Here is a 24958-nt window from a genome sequence, read left to right as displayed (position 1 = left end):
CTGCTGTTACCCTTGTTACAGTATAAAAGGCAAAAGCCCCTGCTGTTACCCTTGTTACAGTATATAACACAAAGGCCCCTGCTGTTACCCTTGTTACAGTATATAACACAAAGGCCCCTGCTGTTACCCTTGTTACAGTATAAAAGGCAAAAGCCCCTGCTGTTACCCTTGTTACAGTATATAACACAAAGGCCCCTGCTGTTATCCTTGTTACAGTATATAACACAAAGGCCCCTGCTTTTACCCTTGTTACAGTATATAACACAAAGGCCCCTGCTGTTACCCTTGTTACAGTATATAACACAAAGGCCCCTGCTGTTACCCTTGTTACAGTATAAAAGGCAAAAGCCCTTGCTGTTACCCTTGTTACAGTATATAACACAAAGGCCCCTGCTGTTATCCTTGTTACAGTATATAACACAAAGGCCCCTGCTGTTACCCTTGTTACAGTATAAAAGGCAAAAGCCCTTGCTGTTACCCTTGTTACAGTATATAACACAAAGGCCCCTGCTGTTACCCTTGTTACAGTGTATAACACAAAGGCCCCTGCTGTTACCCTTGTTACAGTGTATAACACAAAGGCCCCTGCTGTTACCCTTGTTACAGTATATAACACAAAGGCCCCTGCTGTTACTCTTGTTACAGTATATAACACAAAGGCCCCTGCTGTTACCCTTGTTACAGTATATAACACAAAGGCCCCTGCTGTTACCCTTGTTACAGTATAAAAGGCAAAAGCCCCTGCTGTTACCCTTGTTACAGTATATAACACAAAAGCCCTTGCTGTTACCCTTGTTACAGTATAAAAGGCAAAAGCCCCTGCTGTTACCCTTGTTACAGTGTATAACACAAAGGCCCCTGATGTTACCCTTGTTACAGTATATAACACAAAGGCCCCTGCTGTTACCCTTGTTACAGTATATAACACAAAGGCCCCTGCTGTTACCCTTGTTACAGTATAAAAGGCAAAAGCCCCTGCTGTTACCCTTGTTACAGTATATAACACAAAGGCCCCTGCTGTTACCCTTGTTACAGTATATAACACAAAGGCCCCTGCTGTTATCCTTGTTACAGTATATAACACAAAGGCCCCTGCTTTTACCCTTGTTACAGTATATAACACAAAGGCCCCTGCTGTTATCCTTGTTACAGTATAAAAGGCAAAAGCCCCTGCTGTTACCCTTGTTACAGTATAAAAGGCAAAAGCCTCTGCTGTTACCCTTGTTACATTATATAACACAAAGGCCCCTGCTGTTACCCTTGTTACAGTATATAACACAAAGGCCCCTGCTGTTACCCTTGTTACAGTATAAAAGGCAAAAGCCCCTGCTGTTACCCTTGTTACAGTATAAAAGGCAAAAGCCCCTGCTGTTACCCTTGTTACAGTATAAAAGGCAAAAGCCCCTGCTGTTACCCTTGTTACAGTATAAAAGGCAAAAGCCCCTGCTGTTACCCTTGTTACAGTATATAACACAAAGGCCCCTGCTGTTACCCTTGTTACAGTATATAACACAAAGGCCCCTGCTGTTACCCTTGTTACAGTATAAAAGGCAAAAGCCCCTGCTGTTACCCTTGTTACAGTATATAACACAAAGGCCCCTGCTGTTATCCTTGTTACAGTATATAACACAAAGGCCCCTGCTTTTACCCTTGTTACAGTATATAACACAAAGGCCCCTGCTGTTACCCTTGTTACAGTATATAACACAAAGGCCCCTGCTGTTACCCTTGTTACAGTATAAAAGGCAAAAGCCCTTGCTGTTACCCTTGTTACAGTATATAACACAAAGGCCCCTGCTGTTATCCTTGTTACAGTATATAACACAAAGGCCCCTGCTGTTACCCTTGTTACAGTATAAAAGGCAAAAGCCCCTGCTGTTACCCTTGTTACATTATATAACACAAAGGCCCCTGCTGTTACCCTTGTTACAGTATATAACACAAAGGCCCCTGCTGTTACCCTTGTTACAGTATAAAAGGCAAAAGCCCCTGCTGTTACCCTTGTTACAGTATATAACACATAGCCCCTGCTGTTACCCTTGTTACAGTATATAACACATAGCCCCTGCTGTTACCCTTGTTACAGTATATAACACATAGCCCCTGCTGTTACCCTTGTTACAGTATATAACACATAGCCCCTGCTGTTACCCCTGTTACAGTATATAACACATAGCCCCTGCTGTTACCCTTGTTACAGTATATAACACAATAGCCACTGCTGTTACCCTTGTTACAGTATATAACACATAGCCCCTGCTGTTACCCTTATTACATTATATAACACAATAGTCCCTGCTGTTACCCTTGTTACAGTATATAACACAATAGCCCCTGCTTTTTACCCTTGTTACAGTATATAGCACAATAGCCCCTGCTTTTTACCCTTGTTATAGTATATAAGGCAAAAGCCCCTGCTGTTACCCCCATTACAGTATATAACACATAGCCCCTGCTGTTACCCTTGTTACAGTATATAAGGCAAAAGCCCCTGCTGTTACCCTGCCTACAGTATACAACACATTTCTCCAACATTGGTGTGTCCGGTCCACGGCGTCATCCTTACTTGTGGGAATATTCTCTTCCCCAACAGGAAATGGCAAAGAGCACAGCAAAAGCTGCCCATATAGCCCCTCCTCAGGCTCCGCCCCCCAGTCATTCTCTTTGCCGCTCTGAACAAGTAGCATCTCCACGGAGATGGTGAAGAGTATGTGGTGTAAGTTGTGGTTTTTTATTCTTCTATCAAGAGTTTGTTATTTTAAAATAGTGCCGGTTTGTACTATTTACTCTAAAACAGAAAAGGATGAAGAGTTCTGTTTAAAAGAGGAGTATGATTTTAGCAGCAGTAACTAAAATCAATTGCTGTTCCCACGCAGGACTGTTGAGCCCAGAGAACTTCAGTTGGGGAGAACAGTTTGCAGACTTTTCTGCTCAAGGTATGACTAGTCCATCTTCTAACAAGATTAGTAATGCTAGAAGACTGTCATTTTCCCTCTTTGGGATCGGTAAGCCATTTTCTTAGACTCATAACAGAATGAAGGCTTATTAATGGTCTATATACTGGTTGACACTCTTGTGGGCTAAATCGATTGCTTTATTCAATATTTATATGTGGTTTGAAGTGTTTTTAAAACCTGAGAATAATTGGGTAACGTTTTTAGGCGCCAGGCAGTCGTTTAGACACCTTCCCAGTCAGGAAGGGCCTTTCACTCTAGTAGGCAGAGCCTCATTTTCGCGCCATAATTGCGCAGTTTCTTTTGGATGCAGTGCATGCAGCTTCATGTGAGAGGGTCTGGTGGCCATTAAAAACGTTCCTGGAAGGCTTATTTTTGTGACGAATAACCCCCAAGGACAGGTGAAGCCGCAGCAAACGCTGTTGCTGGGACTGTAGTGGGTTTAAAGTTGCTAATTGATAAAACAGCTCCGGTTTCCTCATTTAAGGGGTTACAAACTTGAAAATTGGGGTGCAATACTTTTAAGGCATTAAGACACTAGGGTGCAAATTTGGTAAAGATCGGATATTTCCTTCATAGTTTTTCACATATCCAGAAATAAAGTGTGCTCTGTTTAACATTTAAAGAGACAGTAACGGTTTTGTTTAAAAACGGTTTTTGTAACGGTACCAACAGGATACCAAGGGTTAACACCAGGGAACAATGTCCTGCATAGGGAATCAGCAATTCACAACCCAGCCAGTTTTCAGGTTTAAAACAGAATGTCTTTATTAAGGCTCATATGCCCAGTATTTATGCAGGTCTGACCCCCCAGAAGGGGGGTTGAAAGAATGTTGTACATTAGATGGAGGAACCACACCCTTGGACAGACCACAATAGAATTACATTACTTTACTAGGTAGATAACAACTTAAACACAAAACACATTTGGCTTTCCTTATCACCTATTCGTCTGCTCTCTGAGGGTGATTAAACAATGGACTGTTTATCACTAACTTTAATGACAGTACACAGTAGTTTCTTAAAGCTGAACACAGTTAACTCCTTCAGTACTGACAGAAGGGTCTGTCACATCTACATAGCACACAATACAGCCTATAGACAACCTTTCTTACATTATAGTCCAGAAGTGGCTAGGTTTGCCACAGTTTTATTGCATTAATAGCCTGTATAAGCCTGTCTAACATGTCTGTACCTTCAGATAGATCATGTTCTATATGTATGGAGGCCAAGGTGGCCCCCCCTTCAAATGTATGTGATAATTGTGCCATGGCGTCCAGACAAAGTAAGGACAGTACTGTCACATTTAATAAGGTTGCCCAAGATGATTCCTCAAATGAAGGTAGTGGGGATAGTTCATCATTTTCTCCTTCTGTGTCAATACCAGTTATGCCCGCGCAGGCAATTCTTAGTACATCTAGTGCGCCAATGCTTGTTACTATGCAACAATTAACGGCAGTAATGGATAATTCTATAGCTAATATTTTATCCAAAATGCCAGCATTTCAAAGAAAGCGTGATTGCTCAGTTTTAAATACAGTAGAGCAGGAGTGCGCTTACGATAATTTATCTGTCATACCCTCACACCAGTCAGAATTGGCAGTGAGGGAGGGTTTGTCGGAAGGAGAAATTTCTGATTCAGGAAGAATTTCTCAACAGGCAGAACCTGATGTTGTGACGTTTAAATTTAAGTTAGAACATCTCCGCGCCTTACTTAAGGAGGTACTAACTACGCTGGATGATTGTGACTCTTTGGTCATTCCAGAAAAATTGTGCAAAATGGACAAATTCCTAGAGGTCCCGGCGCACCCTGATGCCTTTCCGATACCTAAAAGGGTGGCGGACATAGTGACTAAGGAGTGGGAGAAACCAGGCATACCTTTTGTCCCACCTCCTATATTTAAGAAAATGTTCCCCATGGTCGACCCAAGGAAGGACGCATGGCAAACAGTCCCTAAGGTTGAGGGGGCAGTTTCTAAGCTAGCCAAACGCACGACTATTCCCATTGAGGACAATTGTGCTTTCAAAGATCCTATGGATAAAAAATTGGAGGGTTTGCTTAAAAAGATTTTTGTTCAGCAAGGTTTCCTCCTCCAACCAATTTCGTGCATTATTCCTGTCACTACGGCGGCGTGTTTTTGGTTCGATGAACTAGAAAAGTCGCTCAATAAGGAGACTCCATATGAGGAAGTCATGGACAGAATTCACGCACTTAAGTTAGCTAATTCCTTTATTTTAGATGCCGCTTTGCAATTGGCGAGGTTAGCGGCGAAAAATTCAGGGTTTGCAATTGTGGCGCGCAGAGCGCTCTGGCTAAAGTCTTGGTCGACGGATGTATCTTCCAAGACAAAATTGCTTAATATTCCTTTCAAAGGTAAGACCCTTTTTGGGCCAGAATTGAAGGAGATTATTTCAGACATCACTGGGGGAAAGGGCCATGCCCTCCCACAGGATAGGCCTTTTAAGGCTAAGAATAAGTCCAATTTTCGTTCCTTTCGTAACTTCAGGAACGGACCGTCTCCTAACTCTGCAGCCTCTAGACAAGAGGGTAACGCTTGCCAGGCTAAGCCAGCTTGGAAACCAATGCAAGGCTGGAACAAGGGTAAACAGGCCAAGAAGCCTGCTGCTGCTACCAAGACAGCATGAAGGGGTAGCCCCCGATCCGGGACCGGATCTAGTAGGGGGCAGACTCTCTCTCTTTGCTCAGGCTTGGGCAAGAGATGTTCCGGATCCCTGGGCACTAGAAATAGTCTCTCAGGGTTATCTTCTAGAATTCAAGGAACTTCCTCCAAGGGGAAGGTTCCACATGTCTCGCTTATCTTCAGACCAGATAAAGAGACAGGCATTCTTACATTGTGTAGGAGACCTGTTAAAGATGGGAGTGATACACCCAGTTCCAACAGTGGAACAAGGTCAGGGGTTTTACTCAAACCTGTTTGTAGTTCCCAAAAAAGAGGGAACTTTCAGACCAATTCTGGATTTAAAAATTCTAAACAAATTCCTCAGAGTTCCATCGTTCAAAATGGAAACCATTCGAACAATTTTACCTACAATCCAGGAGGGTCAATATATGACTACCGTGGATTTAAAGGATGCGTACCTACATATTCCTATCCACAAAGATCATCATCAGTTCCTAAGGTTCGCCTTTCTGGACAAACATTACCAGTTCGTGGCTCTTCCGTTCGGTTTAGCCACTGCTCCCAGAATTTTCACAAAGGTGCTAGGGTCCCTTCTAGCGGTTCTAAGACCGAGGGGCATTGCAGTGGCACCTTATCTAGACGACATTCTAATTCAAGCGTCGTCTCTTTCCAAGGCAAAGGCTCATACAGACATTGTTCTAGCCTTTCTCAGATCTCACGGGTGGAAGGTGAACGTAGAAAAAAGTTCCCTGTCTCCGTCAACAAGAGTTCCCTTTTTGGCAACAATAATAGATTCTTTAGAAATGAAGATCTTCCTGACAGAGGTCAGAAAGTCAAAGCTTCTAAACGCTTGTCAAGTTCTTCACTCTATTCTGCAGCCTTCCATAGCTCAGTGCATGGAAGTAGTAGGATTGATGGTTGCAGCAATGGACATAGTTCCTTTTGCTCAAATTCATCTAAGACCATTACAACTGTGCATGCTCAATCAGTGGAATGGGGACTATGCAGACTTGTCTCCCCAGATTCAAGTAGACCAGGTAACCAGAGACTCACTCCGTTGGTGGTTGACTCAGGATCACCTGTCTCAGGGAATGAGTTTCCGCAGACCAGAGTGGGTCATTGTCACGACCGACGCCAGTCTATTAGGCTGGGGCGCGGTCTGGGACTCCCTGAAAGCTCAGGGTCTATGGTCTCGGGAAGAGTCCCTTCTCCCGATAAACATCCTGGAACTGAGAGCGATATTCAATGCGCTCCGGGCTTGGCCTCAACTAGCGAAGGCCGGATTCATAAGATTCCAGTCGGACAACATGACGATTGTAGCTTACATCAACCATCAGGGAGGAACAAAGAGTTCCTTGGCGATGAGAGAGGTATCCAAGATCATCAAATGGGCGGAGGATCACTCCTGCCACCTATCTGCAATTCACATCCCAGGAGTAGACAACTGGGAGGCGGATTATTTGAGTCGTCAGACTTTCCATCCGGGGGAGTGGGAACTTCACCCGGAGGTCTTTGCCCAGTTAATTCAATTATGGGGCATTCCAGACATGGATCTGATGGCGTCTCGTCAGAACTTCAAGGTTCCTTGCTACGGGTCCAGATCCAGGGATCCCAAGGTGACTCTAGTGGCGCCTTGGTCGTTCAACCTAGCTTATGTGTTTCCACCGTTTCCTCTCCTTCCCAGGCTCGTAGCCAGGATCAAACAGGAGAAGGCCTCGGTGGTTCTGATAGCTCCTGCGTGGCCACGCAGGACTTGGTATGCAGACCTGGTGAATATGTCATCGGCTCCACCATGGAAGCTACCTTTGAGACAGGATCTTCTAGTACAAGGTCCATTCGAACATCCAAATCTAGTTTCTCTGCAGCTGACTGCTTGGAAATTGAACGCTTGATTTTATCCAAGCGTGGGTTTTCAAATTCAGTGATAGATACTCTGGTCCAAGCCAGAAAACCTGTGACTAGAAAGATTTACCATAAAATATGGAAAAAATATATCTGTTGGTGTGAATCCAAGGGATTCTCCTGGAGTAAGATTAAAATTCCTAAGATTCTTTCCTTTCTCCAAGAGGGTTTGGATAAAGGGTTTTCAGCGAGTTCTCTAAAAGGACAGATTTCTGCTTTATCTGTTTTGTTACACAAACGCCTGGCAGCTGTGCCAGATGTACAAGCTTTTGTACAGGCTTTGGTCAGAATCAAGCCTGTTTACAGACCCATGACTCCTCCTTGGTGTCTAAATTTAGTTCTTTCAGTTCTTCAAGGGGTTCCGTTTGAACCTTTACATTCCATAGATATCAAGTTACTATCTTGGAAAGTTCTGTTTTTGGTTGCTATTTCTTCTGCTAGAAGAGTTTCTGAATTATCTGCTTTGCAGTGTGTTCCACCCTATCTGGTGTTCCATTCAGATAAGGTCGTTTTGCGTACCAAGCCTGGTTTTCTTCCAAAAGTTGTTTCCAACAAGAATATTAACCAGGAAATAGTTGTTCCTTCTCTGTGTCCGAATCCAGTTTCAAAGAAGGAACGTTTGTTACACAATTTAGATGTAGTCCGTGCTTTAAAGTTCTATTTAGAAGCAACAAAGTATTTTAGACAAACCTCATCTTTGTTTGTCGTTTACTCTGGTAAGAGGAGAGGACAAAAAGCTACTGCTACCTCTCTTTCTTTCTGGCTGAAAAGCATTATCCGATTGGCTTATGAGACTGCCGGACGGCAGCCTCCTGAACGAATCACAGCTCACTCCACTAGGGCTGTGGCTTCCACATGGGCCTTCAAGAACGAGGCTTCTGTTGATCAGATATGTAAGGCAGCGACTTGGTCTTCTCTGCACACTTTTGCCAAATTTTACAAATTTGATACTTCTGCTTCTTCTGAGGCTATTTTTGGGAGAAAGGTTTTGCAAGCCGTGGTGCCTTCTGTTTAGGTGACCTGATTTGCTCCCTCCCTTCATCCGTGTCCTAAAGCTTTGGTATTGGTTCCCACAAGTAAGGATGACGCCGTGGACCGGACACACCAATGTTGGAGAAAACAGAATTTATGCTTACCTGATAAATTTCTTTCTCCAGCGGTGTGTCCGGTCCACGGCCCGCCCTGGTTTTTTAATCAGGTTTGAAAAATTTCTTTCTCTATACACTACAGTCACCACGGCACCCTATGGTTTCTCCTTTTTTTCTCCTAACCGTCGGTCGAATGACTGGGGGGCGGAGCCTGAGGAGGGGCTATATGGGCAGCTTTTGCTGTGCTCTTTGCCATTTCCTGTTGGGGAAGAGAATATTCCCACAAGTAAGGATGACGCCGTGGACCGGACACACCGTTGGAGAAAGAAATTTATCAGGTAAGCATAAATTCTGTTTTTCTTATCACTAATGAGTACTGACCATGTTGTATCTGTGCTTCCTTTGTGCAGTGTTCCTGCATCTCACTGTCTGTTACACGAGAATTTCCAGGTGGAACTGCAGGCGCTGATGCCCCAGGACTCCGGCGGGTACAGGTGAGATGGCTGAATGTATGCTTATACTTGATTGCTAATGATGCTGCGCGCTTGAGCCCCAGTGCATCCCAATGTGTACATAGCTTGTTGAATGATCTGCACATTACCAGCTAAACCGTATCACCCTTCCTGTGCTTCTGGGGGAGACACCATAAGTGTGTAACCTGCTGAACAAACCCCATCAGTAAAACTTGATCTATCACAGAGAAATCACATTATATATATTTCTTTCTTATGACATGGTGAGTCCACGGAATCATCAATTACTGTTGGGAATATCACTCCTGGCCAGCTTGAGGAGGCAAAGAGCACCACAGCAAAGCTGATAATTATCACTTCCCTTCCCACAACCCCCAGTCATTCTCTTTGCCTTCAGTGCAAGGAGGAGGTGCAGTTTAGGTGTCTGTTTAAGATTTCTTCTATAAAGATTTTTTAATTTTTGAAATCTGAGCAGGCTTGCTCTGATCTTTCTTGACAATCTGGGTCTAGCTGTATTCCACATTAGTCTCTTCAGGATGGCTGTGGTAGCTTTTAAGCAGTTAGAAACTTGTGGGGTGGGCCTCACTGCATTTTCCTAACAGATTGCTACCCTGCAACAGAATGCCAGAGTAGGCTTACTCTGTTCCTTCTTCTTACCCACAGGTCTCTGTGAGTAGTGGCTTCCTCTCATACCAAGTATACCTGTCGGACATGCAAGGGTACAGGTAAGTGCCATTTTATTTCTTAGGAGAAAGAAATCTGGCACTTTAGCAGTATATAGACTGCACCTTATTGGGACTATGTTTCCTGGAAGTCGGGTTACCACAGACAGGATAGCAGGTGTGACAGACCCCTCTGTCAGTACTGGAAGGGTTAACTTTGTTCAGTTTTGAGAAACTATTTTCTAAAGACAGGTTTCCTGGCAGCAGCTATTGTTTACTGTAATTAAGTTCAGTGATAAGCGTTCACATTGTTTAATCACCTTCAGAGTTCAGACTGCCTGGTGTGAAAATGGACTCCATTGTTTTCTTGTGTTTAAATTGTTTATCTGGTTAAGTAATGTAATTCTATTGTATCCTGTAAAAGGGCGTCTTCCCTCTATCTAATCTCTTCCAACCCCCCATCTGGTCTCCTAGGAGTGTCAACCAGGTGGGAGACTTGCATAAATACTGGGCATATAGCCCTCAATAAAACACATTCGGTTTTACCCTCAAGATGGAGCTTGGTCTCATGTTTGGGGGGAATTAACTGGGTTTGTGTGTTGCTGGTCCCATATTCAGGGCATCTTTCATCAGGTATTAACCCTTGATATCCGGGTTATACCATAACAACTGGTGGCAGCGGTGGGATGAACCTCATCGCCCAGAAGAGCTACCCTTAAAGACCTGCTAGAACAACGGGGCCGACAAGCCAGTAACCTCAGGAAGAGGGAGATTATTACCATACTGACCGAGATGGACGGAGTACCAGGGCCCGAAGGAACCAATGAGCCCAGCATATCAGACAGAACCCCTGAAGAAGCAAGCTTTGACCGGGCGGTTAAAATAAGACTGGCACATTATGGCCCCAACTTGTCTGCCGAAATTATCGACCAGGTCATAGCAGCCGTGGAGGCCAACCTACTTCGCCAAAGCGGCGCTGCAGCAGCCCAAGTCACAGCAACCCCAGTGGAAAAGAGAGGTACATTTTGCAGCTTTTAAAAACTTCCTGGAAACAGAAGGAGAGTTTGATGGGTACCTTGCGGATTTTGAGAGGCAATGTGCCCTACACAAGGTACCCGCAGAGGACTGGGTCACGATATTATCCGGAAAACAATCCGGCCGGGCCAGCGAGGCTTTTCGGGCCATTCCAGATGAGGAAGTCGGGGATTATAATGCTGTAAAAGAGGCGCTGCTCTCCAGGTATGCGGTTACACTGGAGGCATACAGGAGGCGGTTCAGAGACACTGTTAAACTAGCTGGAGATTCCTATGTCGAGTGGGCATGTAGGGTGCACCGCACAGCAGCTCAATAGATGGCAGGGTGCCAAGCCGTATCCGGGGAAGAGGTGCTGCAGCTATTCCTGTTGGAACATTGCTTCAACAAGTTATCCTCAGGAGTTAGAGAGTGGGTTCGGGACCGTAAACCCTCCACACTGCATGAAGCTGCTCGCCTGGCAGATGAGTGTACGGATGCCCGCAAACTGGACACTGCTACCACTAAGACCCCTGCCAGGGTGGAGTACCGACCCACAGTCACCCCAGCAGATACCGGTTACCAACCCCCGGTGCACCGCTCTACAGCACCACCTCCAACCACGAACTATCCTCAGCCAGCCCGGTTCAACTCACGGGACTTCTCTCAGTCCATTCGGTGCTTCGGATGTAAGCAACTAGGGCACAAAAGACCAGAGTGTCCACTAAACCCTGCAAACCAAGCACAGTCCTGGAGGAGACCCGCCGGAGAAAACCCACGTAACCCTCAGCCTGCTGCCCACTGCGTAGAGGAGGAAGAATGCTGGGGCATCCTACATGAAGCAGACCCCGTGCAAGCTGCCCACCGGGATAACCGGCAACAGCACCGGCAACTGGTTAAATTGAATGGGAAGGAGGTCAGTGGTCTACGGGATACTGGTGCTACCATGACCTTGCTCCAAAAGAACTTGGTGTCTGAGAACCAGCACACCAGAGATACACTGGCTGTGAGGGTAGCAGGGGGCGCTGTTTTCCGCCTACCTGTTGCCCGGGCACATTTGGATTGGGGACTGGGCTCTAGACATGTGAATGTGGGGGTCATGAAGGACTTACCAGCTGATGTTCTCCTTGGAAATGACTTGGCCCCCCCTTGTTTCTGCCTATGCTCCCATGGGTCCCGCCGATGTTATCCCTGTGACTACCCGTGCCCAAATCCGTGCCACCGAGACCGACCCACCTGCTGCTAAGCCCCAGGACGCTGAGCTCAGTAAATCTCTATCCGCTATTGATACGTGGAAGTCCCGTTACAACGCGGTGATGAAGGAGAAGAGTCAAGTAGAGGATGAAATGGTTACGTTAAACAATCACGTAACAGTGCTAGCGGGAGAGAAGAGGAGCGCAGAGGAAAAAGCGCGTTTAGAACGGGAATCTCTGCTAGACAAGCTGCACAGACAGACCGCAGAAAACGCCAGCTTCAGAGTGGAACATAAAACAGTAAAGACAAATTTAGCGACACTGGAGAAAAAGCTGACACTGGCTCATAGTGAGGTGCAGCAACTCAAGGGCAACTTACGTCAGTATGAAGGGCTTGTGGATACCTATAAAGAGCAGGTACAAAAACTCATAAAGAAGCCGATGAGATTTGTCTCCAACTGGAAAGAAGCGTCTCTGAAAACAAAAACTTGAAGGACTGTTTAGCCCTGGTCTGGGCACTGAAGAAGTTGAACCCTTATTTATACGGACAGGAATTCTCTCTAATAATGTTAATGCAGATTGATTGTCCCGGCAAACTGACATTCCTACCACCTTCTAGTCCGGTCAAGCCGGGTCTGCCGGAGTGTCCCACCAGGAGGGAGCCATGTGACAGACCCCTCTGTCAGTACTGGAAGGGTTAACTTTGTTCAGTTTTGAGAAATTATTTTCTAAAGACAGGTTTCCTGGCAGCAGCTATTGTTTACTGTAATTAAGTTCAGTGATAAGCGTTCACATTGTTTAATCACCTCCAGAGTTCAGACTGCCAGGTGTGAAAAAGGACTCCATTGTTTTTTTGTGTTTAAATTGTTTATCTGGTTAAGTAATGTAATTCTATTGTATCCTGTAAAAGGGGGCGTCTTCCCTCTATCTAATCTCTTCCAACCCCCCATCTGGTCTCCTAGGAGTGTCAACCAGGTGGGAGACTTGCATAAATACTGGGCATATAGCCCTCAATAAAATGCATTCTGTTTTACCCTCAAGATGGAGCTTGGTCTCATGTTTGGGGGGAATTAACTGGGTTCGTGTGTTGCTGATCCCATATTCAGGGCATCTTTCATCAGGTATTAACCCTTGATATCCGGGTTATACCATAACAGCAGGGCACTGTGTGAACGGCCGTCAGAGTCCTAGTTAAAAGGAGAGATACACTATTCTGTATAAGGGTTTATTCAGTAGGTGTTTAAAACTTTATTGGTGGCTCAGTTGGTTAAACTGCTTGTATGCAGTTGCTATTTTGAATGGTGCCATTTTTTCTTGTTAGGGGCCTTGCGGTCCGTATACAGACGCTGTGACGTCACGGGGGGCGGGACTCCTTTCTCATGTCGCAGCGCACGCTTTTACTCAGGAAGTTAATGTCTTCTGTGTTACGCCCAGTTTTCGGCCCATTCTAGATCTAAAGCTACTAAATAGATTCCTCAGAGTGCCGTCCTTCAAGATGGAGACTATCCGTTCCATTCTTCCTTTGATTCAAGAAGGTCAATTCATGACGACCATAGATTTAAAAGATGCATACCTGCATGTTCCCATTCACAGGGATCATCACAAATATATGAGGTTTGCCTATCTAGACAAACATTTCCAATTTGTAGCGCTGCCTTTTGGCCTCGCAACACAGCTCCCAGAATTTTCTCAAAGGTCCTGGGAGCTCTATTGGCGGTAATTCAGTCCTGGGGAATTGCAGTGGCGCCTTATCTGGACGACATTCTAGTTCAGGCGCCATCCTTGCAACTAGCAGAATCTCATACAAAGATTTTGTAGGCATTTCTTCGTTCTCTTGTTCCGGCTACAAGAGTGACCTTCTTAGGAACCATTATAGACTATCTATGAAAATATTTCTGACAGGGGTCAGAAGAGCCAAGATTCTGTCCGCTTGCCTGTCTCTCTACAGTCGGCGTTACAACCATCAGTGGCCCAATGCATGGAGGTGATCGGGTTGATGGTGGCTTCCATGGACATAGTTGCGTTTGCTCGGTTCCATTTGAGACCTCTACAGCTATGCATGCTCGCTCAGTGGAACCGGGACTATACAGATCTATCTCGGAGAATAGTTCTGGATCAATCAAAAAGGAACTCCCTACCGTGGTGGTTGTCGCAAGAACATCTGTCCCAGGGGACGTTTTTTCAGAGACCCTCTTGGGTAATTGTGACCACGGATGCCAGCCTGTTGGGTTGGGGAGCAGCCTGGGATTCGTTGAAGGCGCAGGGACTTTGGTCTCAGGAGGAATCTGCTCTCCCCATAAACATTCTGGAGTTGAGAGCGATCTTCAATGCCTTGATGGCTTATCCTCAGCTGGCTCTAGCCCAGTTTCTCAGGTTTCAGACGGACAGCATAACCTCAGTGGCTTACATTAACCACCAGGGGGGGAACTCGGAGTTCCTTAGCCATGAAGGAGGTGGCACGGATCTTCCAGTGGGCGGAGGCTCACAATTGCTGTCTATCTGCCATCCACATTCCAGGAGTGGACAATTTTGAAGCGGACTTCCTGAACAGACAGACTTTTCATCCCAGGGAGTGGGAGCTCCTTGCGGAAGTGTCGTCAGAACTCCAAGCTCACAAAATACGGTTCGAGGTTGAGAGATCCTCAAGCCTTTCTGATAGATGCTCTGGCAGTTCCTTGGAACTTCAGGTTGGCATATCTCTTTCCTCCGTTTGCTCTCCTTCCGCGGGTCATCGCTCGGATCATGCAGGAGAAAGCATCAGTGATTCTAATAGCTCCTGCGTGGCCTCGCAGGATATGGTATGCAGATCTAGAATAGATGTCGTCTCTACCTCCGTGGAGACTACCTCTGAGGTAGGACCTTCTGCTTCAGGGGCCCTTCCTTCATCCAAATCTCGTTTCTCTGAAGCTGACTGCTTGGAGATTGAATGCTTGAATTTAGCTAAGCAAGGATTTTTCGAATCGTTCATTGAGACCATGGTTTAGGCTTATAAGCCTGTCACTATAAAGATTTACCATAAGATATGGCGTAAATATCTTTATTGGTGTGAGTCTAAAGGATTTTCTTGGAGTAAGGTCAGGATCCCAAGGATCTTATCTTTTCTCCAGGAAGGCCTCGAGAAGGGGTTATCTGTCAGTATCCTCAAGAGTCAGATTTCTGCTCTATCCATTCTGCTACACAAGCGTCTGGCGGACATGCCGGATGTACAATCCTTTTGTCAGGCCCTGGTTAGAATCAGGCCTGTATTTAAACCAGTTGCTCCTCCTTGGAGCCTTAACCTTGTTCTTAAAGTTTTGCAACAGGCTCCGTTTGAGCCTATGCATTCCATAGATATTATCTTGGAAGTTTTTTTTTCTTACTGCTATTTCTTCTGCTAGGAGGGTTTCTGAACTCTCAGCTTTGCAGTGTGATTCTCCTTATCTCATATTTCATGCAGATAAGGCAGTTCTCCGTACCAAGTTTGGTTTTCTTCCTAAGGTTGTTTCGGACAGAAATATTAATCAGGAAATTGTTGTTCCTTCTCTCTGTCCTAATCTGTCCTGTCCCTGTGCGTGTGTAACCAGTGATACAGGTGCTGATGTGTCCTGTCTCTGTGCGTGTGTAACCAGTGATACAGGTGCTGATGTGTCCTGTCTCTGTGCGTGTGTAACCAGTGATACAGGTGCTGATGTGTCCTGTCTCTGTGCGTGTGTAACCAGTGATACAGGTGCTGATGTGTCCTGTCTCTGTGCGTGTGTAACCAGTGATACAGGTGCTGATGTGTCCTATCTCTGCGCGTGTGTAACCAGTGATACAGGTGCTGATGTGTTCTGTCCCTGCGTGTGTGTAACCAGTGATACAGGTGCTGATGTGTCCTGTCCCTGCGCGTGTGTAACCAGTGATACAGGTGCTGATGTGTTCTGTCCCTGTGCGTGTGTAACCAGTGATACAGGTGCTGATGTGTCCTGTCTCTGTGCGTGGGTAACCAGTGATACAGGTGCTGATGTGTCCTGCTCCTGCGCGTGTTTAACCAGTGATACAGGTGCTGATGTGTCCTGTCTCTGTGCGTGTGTAACCAGTGATACAGGTGCTGATGTGTCCGGTCTCTGTGCGTGTGTAACCAGTGATACAGGTGCTGATGTGTCTTGTCTCTGTGCGTGTGTAACCAGTGATACAGGTGCTGATGTGTCCTGTCTGTGTGCGTGTGTAACCAGTGATACAGGTGCTGATGTGTCCTGTCCCTGTGCGTGTGTAACCAGTGATACAGGTGCTGATGTGTCCTGTCCCTGTGCGTGTGTAACCAGTGATACAGGTGCTGATGTGTCCTGTCTCTGGGCGTGTGTAACCAGTGATACATGTGCTGATGTGTCCTGTCCCTGCGCGTGTGTAACCAGTGATACAGGTGCTGATGTGTCCTGTCTCTGTGCGTGAGTAACCAGTGATACAGGTGCTGATGTGTCCGGTCTCTGCGCGTGTGTAACCAGTGATACAGGTGCTGATGTGTCCTGTCCCTGCGCGGGTGTAACTAGTGATACAGGTGCTGATGTGTCCTGTCCCTGCGCGTGTGTAACCAGTGATACAGGTGCTGATGTGTCCTGTCCCTGCGCGTGTGTAACCAGTGATACAGGTGCTGATGTGTCCTGTCCCTGCGCGTGTGTAACCAGGGATACAGGTGCTGATGTGTCCTGTCTCTGTGCGTGTGTAACCAGGGATACAGGTGCTGATGTGTCCTGTCTCTGTGCGTGTGTAACCAGTGATACAGGTGCTGATGTGTCCTGTCTCTGTGCGTGTGTAACCAGTGATACAGGTGCTGATTTGTCCTGTCCCTGAGCGTGTGTAACCAGTGATACAGGTGCTGATGTGTCCTGTCTCTGTGCGTGTGTAACCAGTGATACAGGTGCTGATGTGTCCTATCTCTGCGCGTGTGTAACCAGTGATACAGGTGCTGATGTGTCCTGTCCCTGCGTGTGTGTAACCAGTGATACAGGTGCTGATGTGTCCTGTCCCTGCGTGTGTGTAACCAGTGATACAGGTGCTGATGTGTTCTGTCCCTGCATGTGTGTAACCAGTGATACAGGTGCTGATGTGTCCTGTCTCTGTGCGTGTGTAACCAGTGATACAGGTGCTGACGTGTCCTGTCCCTGCGCGTGTGTAACCAGTGATACAGGTGCTGACGTGTCCTGTCCCTGCGCGTGTGTAACCAGTGATACAGGTGCTGATGTGTCCTGTCTCTGCGCTTGTGTAACCAGTGATACAGGTGCTGATGTGTCCTGTCTCTGCGCGTGTGTAACCAGTGATACAGGTGCTGATATGTCCTGTCTCTGTGCGTGTGTATCCAGTGATACAGGTGCTGATGTGTCCTGTCCCTGCGCGTGTGTAACCAGTGATACAGGTGCTGATGTGTCCTGTCTCTGTGCGTGTGTAACCAGTGATACAGGTGCTGATGTGTCCTGTCTCTGTGCGTGGGTAACCAGTGATACAGGTGCTGATGTGTCCTGTCCCTGCGCGTGTGTAACCAGTGATACAGGTGCTGATGTGTCCTGCTCCTGCGCGTGTTTAACCAGTGATACAGGTGCTGATGTGTCCGGTCTCTGTGCGTGTGTAACCAGTGATACAGGTGCTGATGTGTCCGGTCTCTGTGCGTGTGTAACCAGTGATACAGGTGCTGATGTGTCTTGTCTCTGTGCGTGTGTAACCAGTGATACAGGTGCTGATGTGTCCTGTCTGTGTGCGTGTGTAACCAGTGATACAGGTGCTGATGTGTCCTGTCCCTGTGCGTGTGTAACCAGTGATACAGGTGCTGATGTGTCCTGTCCCTGTGCGTGTGTAACCAGTGATACAGGTGCTGATGTGTCCTGTCTCTGGGCGTGTGTAACCAGTGATACATGTGCTGATGTGTCCTGTCCCTGCGCGTGTGTAACCAGTGATACAGGTGCTGATGTGTCCTGTCTCTGTGCGTGAGTAACCAGTGATACAGGTGCTGATGTGTCCGGTCTCTGCGCGTGTGTAACCAGTGATACAGGTGCTGATGTGTCCTGTCCCTGCGCGGGTGTAACTAGTGATACAGGTGCTGATGTGTCCTGTCCCTGCACGTGTGTAACCAGTGATACAGGTGCTGATGTGTCCTGTCCCTGCGCGTGTGTAACCAGTGATACAGGTGCTGATGTGTCCTGTCCCTGCGCGTGTGTAACCAGGGATACAGGTGCTGATGTGTCCTGTCTCTGTGCGTGTGTAACCAGTGATACAGGTGCTGATGTGTCCTGTCTCTGTGCGTGTGTAACCAGTAATACAGGTGCTGATATGTCGCTGCACACTAAATACGCTATGTGTGTGATCTGTTACTTGCATTAATGTGCATGTTTCCTCCCCAGGCTTTTTTATCGTTGTGTGAAGGGAAAGAGTGATGGAAAGAAGTGGTGCGGGAACGTGCCGTGGCAGGTAAAGTCACATAGCCTAACAGCCCACCCCCTGCTCTAACTCTCTTCTTTTCAAATTTGTATTATTAGCAGACTGTATATAGCTTCATTAATTCCCTTCAAGTGCAATTTTTATACAGACAGGTAGGCCTAGCTGTACATACATACATACACACACACATATATACATACACACACACACACACACATATACATACACACACACACGTACACATATACATATATACACACACACATATATATATACACACACACACATATACATACACACACGTACACACACACATATATACACACACACACATATACATACACACACTTCCACATATACATATATACACACACACATATATATACACACACACACACGTCCACATATACATATACACACACACACACACACACATCTACATACTTACCTACACACACATACATACACACATATACACACACACACACACATCTACATACTTACCTACACACACATACATACACACATAGAAAAAGACTGAAAAAAGAAGTCTAAGGAAACTCTGGCCAGCACTTTCCATGCAAAAACGGGAATATATATAGTCTACAGGAATTCAACATGTTGTAGGTGGTCCGAGTCTGCATAAGTCAAGGGCAAGGAATGCATAAAGTTGAAAAAATACACATCTTTATTTATTACTAATATCTTAAAAAACGTACACTATGTAACACACCTTAAATATATTAGGATACCTATGGTGATTAGAGACCTTAGATAAATAGACGTCTATGCGGCTAGAGTATAAAGTATAGACAACATCAAATACAAAAACATAATCTATGCTTACCTGATACATTTATTTCTCTTGTAGTGTATCCAGTCCACGGATCATCCATTACTTGTGGGATATTCTCCTTCCCAACAGGAAGTTGCAAGAGGATCACCCACAGCAGAGCTGCTATATAGCTCCTCCCCTCACTGCCATATCCAGTCATTCGACCGAAACAAGCCGAGAAAGGAGAAACCATAGGTTGCAGTGGTGACTGTAGTTTAATTAAAATTTAGACCTGCCTTAAAAGGACAGGGCGGGCCGTGGACTGGATACACTACAAGAGAAATAAATTTATCAGGTAAGCATAAATTATGTTTTCTCTTGTTAAGTGTATCCAGTCCACGGATCATCCATTACTTATGGGATACAAATACCAAAGCTAAAGTACACGGATGATGGGAGGGACAAGGCAGGAACTTAAACGGAAGGAACCACTGCCTGTAGAACCTTTCTCCCAAAAACAGCCTCCGAAGAAGCAAAAGTGTCAAATTTGTAAAATTTTGAAAAGGTGTGAAGCGAAGACCAGGTCGCAGCCTTGCAAATCTGTTCAACAGAGGCCTCATTTTTAAAGGCCCAGGTGGAAGCCACAGCTCTAGTAGAATGAGCTGTAATCCTTTCAGGGGGCTGCTGTCCAGCAGTCTCATAGGCTAAGCGTATTATGTTCTGAAGCCAAAAGGAGAGAGAGGTTGCCGAAGCTTTTTGACCTCTACTCTGTCCAGAGTAAACAAACAACAGGGCAGATGTTTGACGAAAATCTTTAGTAGCCTGTAAGTAAAACTTCAAGGCACGGACTACGTCCAGATTATGCAAAAGACGTTCCTTCTTTGAAGAAGGATTAGGACACAATGATGGAACAACAATCTCTTGATTGATATTCCTGTTAGAAACCACCTTAGGTAAAAACCCAGGTTTGGTACGCAGAACTACCTTGTCTGAATGAAAAATCAGATAAGGAGAATCACAATGTAAGGCAGATAACTCAGAGACTCTTCGAGCCGAGGAAATAGCCATCAAAAACAGAACTTTCCAAGATAAAAGTTTAATATCAATGGAATGAAGGGGTTCAAACGGAACTCCCTGAAGATCTTTAAGAACCAAGTTTAAGCTCCACGGGGGAGCAACAGTTTTAAACACAGGCTTAATCCTAACCAAAGCCTGACAAAATGCCTGGACGTCTGGAACTTCTTGCAGACGCTTGTGCAAAAGAATAGACAGAGCAGAGATCTGTCCTTTTAAAGAACTAGCTGATAAGCCTTTGTCCAAACCCTCTTGGAGAAAGGACAATATCCTAGGAATCCTAACCTTACTCCATGAGTAACTCTTGGATTCACACCAATAAAGATATTTACGCCATATCTTATGGTAGATTTTCCCGGTGACAGGCTTCCGAGCCTGTATTAAGGTATCAATGACTGACTCGGAGAAGCCACGCCTTGATAGAATCAAGCGTTCAATCTCCATGCAGTCAGTCTCAGAGAAAGTAGATTTGGATGATTGAAAGGACCTTGTATTAGAAGGTCCTGCCTCAGAGGCAGAGTCCATGGTGGAAGAGATGACATGTCCACTAGGTCTGCATACCAGGTCCTGCGTGGCCACGCAGGCGCTATCAGAATCACCGATGCTCTCTCCTGTTTGATTTTGGCAATCAGTCGAGGGAGCAGAGGAAACGGTGGAAACACATAGGCCAGGTTGAAGTACCAAGGAGCTGCTAGAGCATCTATCAGCGTTGCTCTCGGGTCCCTGGACCTGGATCCGTAACAAGGAAGCTTGGCGTTCTGGCGAGACGCCATGAGATCCAGTTCTGGTTTGCCCCAACGATGGACCAGTTGAGCAAACACCTCCGGATGAAGTTCCCACTCCCCCGGATGAAAAGTCTGACGACTTAGAAAATCCGCCTCCCGGTTCTCTACGCCTGGGATGTGGATCGCTGACAGGTGGCAAGAGTGAGACTCTGCCCAGCGAATTATCTTTGAGACTTCTAACATCGCTAGGGAACTCCTGGTTCCCCCTTGATGGTTGATGTAAGCCACAGTCGTGATGTTGTCCGACTGAAATCTGATGAACCTCAGTTTTGCTAACTGAGGCCAAGCTAGAAGAGCATTGAATATTGCTCTTAACTCCAGAATATTTATTGGGAGGAGTTTCTCCTCCTGAGTCCACGATCCCTGAGCCTTCAGGGAGTTCCAGACTGCGCCCCAACCTAGAAGGCTGGCATCTGTTGTTACAATCGTCCAATCTGGCCTGCGAAAGGTCATACCCTTGGACAGATGGACCCGAGAAAGCCACCAGAGAAGAGAATCTCTGGTCTCTTGTTCCAGATTTAGTAGAAGGGACAAATCTGAGTAATCCCCATTCCACTGACTTAGCATGCATAATTGCAGCGGTCTGAGATGCAGGCGCGCAAATGGCACTATGTCCATTGCCGCTACCATTAAGCCGATTACTTCCATGCACTGAGCCACTGACGGGCGTGGAATGGAATGAAGGACACGGCAAGCATTTAGAAGTTTTGATAACCTGGACTACGTCAGGTAAATTTTCATCTCTACAGAATCTATAAGAGTCCCTAGGAAGGAGACTCTTGTGAGTGGTGATAGAGAACTCTTTTTCACGTTCACTTTCCACCCATGCGACCTCAGAAATGCCAGAACTATCTCTGTATGAGACTTGGCAATTTGAAAGCTTGATGCCTGTATCAGGATGTCGTCTAGATACGGAGCCACCGCTATGCCTTGCGGTCTTAGAACCGCCAGAAGTGAGCCCAGAACCTTTGTAAAAATTCTCGGGGCAGTGGCCAACCCGAAGGGAAGAGCTACAAATTGGTAATGCCTGTCTAGAAAGGCAAACCTTAGGAACCGATGATGATCTTTGTGAATCGGTATGTGAAGGTAGGCATCCTTTAAGTCCACTGTGGTCATGTACTGACCCTCTTGGATCATGGGTAGGATTGTCCGAATAGTTTCCATTTTGAATGATGGAACTCTGAGGAATTTGTTTAAGATCTTTAGATCCAAGATTGGTCTGAAGATTCCCTCTTTCTTGGGAACCACAAACAGATTTGAATAAAATCCCTGTCCTTGTTCCGTCCGCGGAACTGGATGGATCACTCCCATTACTAGGAGGTCTTGCACACAGCTTAGGAATGCCTCTTTCTTTATCTGGTTTGATGATAACCTTGAAAGATGAAATCTCCCTTGTGGAGGAGAAGCTTTGAAGTCCAGAAGATATCCCTGAGATATGATCTCCAACGCCCAGGGATCCTGAACATCTCTTGCCCACGCCTGGGCGAAGAGAGAAAGTCTGCCCCCCACTAGATCCGTTTCCGGATAGGGGGCCGTTCCTTCATGCTGTCTTGGGGGCAGCAGCAGGCTTCCTGGCCTGCTTGCCCTTGTTCCAGGACTGGTTAGGTTTCCAGGCCTGTCTGTAATGAGCAACAGTTCCCTCTTGTTTTGAAGCGGAGGAAGTTGATGCTGCTCCTGCCTTGAAATTTCGAAAGGCTCGAAAATTAGACTGTTTGGCATTTGATTTGGCCCTGTCCTGAGGAAGGGTATGACCCTTGCCTCCAGTAATGTCAGCAATAATTTCCTTCAAGCCAGGCCCGAATAAGGTCTGCCCCTTGAAAGGAATGTTGAGTAATTTAGACTTTGAAGTCACGTCAGCTGACCAGGATTTAAGCCATAGCGCCCTACGCGCCTGGATGGCGAATCCGGAATTCTTAGCCGTTAGTTTAGTCAAATGAACAATGGCATCAGAAACAAATTAGTTAGCTAGCTTTAAGCGTTCCAAGCTTGTCAATAATTTCATTCAATGGAGCTGTCTGGATGGCCTCTTCCAGGGCCTCAAACCAGAATGCCGCCGCCGCAGCAGTGACAGGCGCAATGCATGCAAGGGGCTGTAAAATAAAACCTTGTTGAATAAACATTTTCTTAAGGTAACCCTCCAATTTTTTATCCATTGGATCTGAAAAAGCACAACTGTCCTCAACCGGGATAGTGGTACGCTTTGCTAAAGTAGAAACTGCTCCCTCCACCTTAGGGACCGTCTGCCATAAGTCCCGTGTAGTGGCGTCTATTGGAAACATTTTTCTAAATATAGGAGGTGGGGAAAAGGGCACACCGGGTCTATCCCACTCCTTGCTAATAATTTCTGTAAGCCTTTTAGGTATAGGAAAAACGTCAGTACACACCGGCACCGCATAGTATCTATCCAGCCTACACAATTTCTCTGGAATTGCAACTGTGTTACAGTCATTCAGAGCAGCTAATACCTCCCCAAGCAATACACGGAGGTTCTCAAGCTTAAATTTAAAATTAGAAATCTCTGAATCAGGTTTCCCCGAGTCTCAGATGTCACCCACAGACTGAAGCTCTCCGTCCTCATGTTCTGCATATTGAGACGCAGTATCAGACATGGCTCTTACAGCATTTGCGCGCTCTGTATCTCTCCTAACCCCAGAGCTATCGCGCTTGCCTCTTAATTCAGGCAATCTAGATAATACCTCTGACAGGTTATTATTCATGATTGCAGCCATGTCCTGCAAGGTAATCGCTATGGGCGTCCCTGATGTAATTGGCGCCATATTAGCGTGCGTCCCCTGAGCGGGAGGCGAAGGGTCTGACACGTGGGGAGAGTTAGTCGGCATAACTTCCCCCTCGACAGAACCCTCTGGTGATAATTCTTTTTTAGATAAAGACTGATCTTTACTGTTTAAGGTGAAATCAATACATTTAGTACACATTCTCCTATGGGGCTCCACCATGGCTTTCAAACATAATGAACAAGTAGGTTCCTCTGTGTCAGACATGTTTAAAAACAAGTTTACAAGCAATATAAAAAACGTTACTGCGCCTTTAAGAAACAAAAATTTTCCCAAATTTTGAAATAACAGTGAAATAATGCAGTTACACTAGCGAAATTTTTACAGTGTATGTAATAAGTTAGCAGAGCATTGCACCCACTTGCAAATGGATGATTAACCCCTTAATACCAAAAACGGAATAACAAATGACAAAAACGTTTTTTAAACAGTCACAACAACTGCCACAGCTCTACTGTGGCTTTTTACCTCCCTCAATACGACTTTTGAAGCCTTTTGAGCCCTTCAGAGAAGTCCTGGATCATGCAGGAAGAAGCTGGATGTCTGTGTCTGTAATTTTTGCTGTGCAAAAAAACGCCAAAATAGGCCCCTCCCACTCATATTACAACAGTGGGAAGCCTCAGGGAACTGTTTCTAGGCAAAATTCAAGCCAGCCATGTGGAAAAAACTAGGCCCCAAGAAGTTTTATCACCAAACATATGTAAAAAACAATTAAACATGCCAGCAAACATTTTAAAATACACTTTTATAAGAGTATGTATCTCTATTAATAAGCCTGATACCAGTCGCTATCACTGCATTTAAGGCTTTACTTACATTACTTCGGTATCAGCAGCATTTTCTAGCAAATTCCATCCCTAGAAAAATAATTTAACTGCACATACCTTATTGCAGGAGAACCTGCACGCTATTCCCCCTCTGAAGTTACCTCACTCCTCAGAATATGTGAGAACAGCAAAGGATCTTAGTTACTTCTGCTAAGATCATAGAAAACGCAGGCAGATTCTTCTTCTAAATACTGCCTGAGATAAACAGTACACTCCGGTACCATTTAAAAATAACAAACTTTTGATTGAAGAAATAAACTAAGTATAAAACACCACAGTCCTCTTACGACCTCCATCTTAGTTGAGAGTTGCAAGAGAATGACTGGATATGGCAGTGAGGGGAGGAGCTATATAGCAGCTCTGCTGTGGGTGATCCTCTTGCAACTTCCT

The 24958-nt window shown here is 45.8% G+C and overlaps 1 protein-coding gene across 4 annotated transcripts in view; it reads left to right on the top strand.

Moving 5' to 3' along the window:
- The window catches only part of TTF2 (transcription termination factor 2), a 534153-nt gene that overhangs the window by 38517 nt on the left and 470678 nt on the right, over positions 1–24958 (top strand). For all 4 annotated transcript variants that reach the window (XM_053705754.1, XM_053705753.1, XM_053705751.1 and 1 more), the window contains exons 4-5: positions 8997–9080; positions 18276–18342. In XM_053705754.1, the coding sequence (XP_053561729.1) occupies positions 8997–9080; positions 18276–18342 (151 nt within the window). The remainder of the gene's footprint in view (positions 1–8996; positions 9081–18275; positions 18343–24958) is intronic.

The sequence above is a fragment of the Bombina bombina genome, chromosome 3 (genome assembly GCF_027579735.1).
Source record: "Bombina bombina isolate aBomBom1 chromosome 3, aBomBom1.pri, whole genome shotgun sequence".
Lineage (NCBI taxonomy): Eukaryota > Metazoa > Chordata > Amphibia > Anura > Bombinatoridae > Bombina > Bombina bombina.
This window is presented reverse-complemented; position numbering and strand designations above follow the sequence as displayed.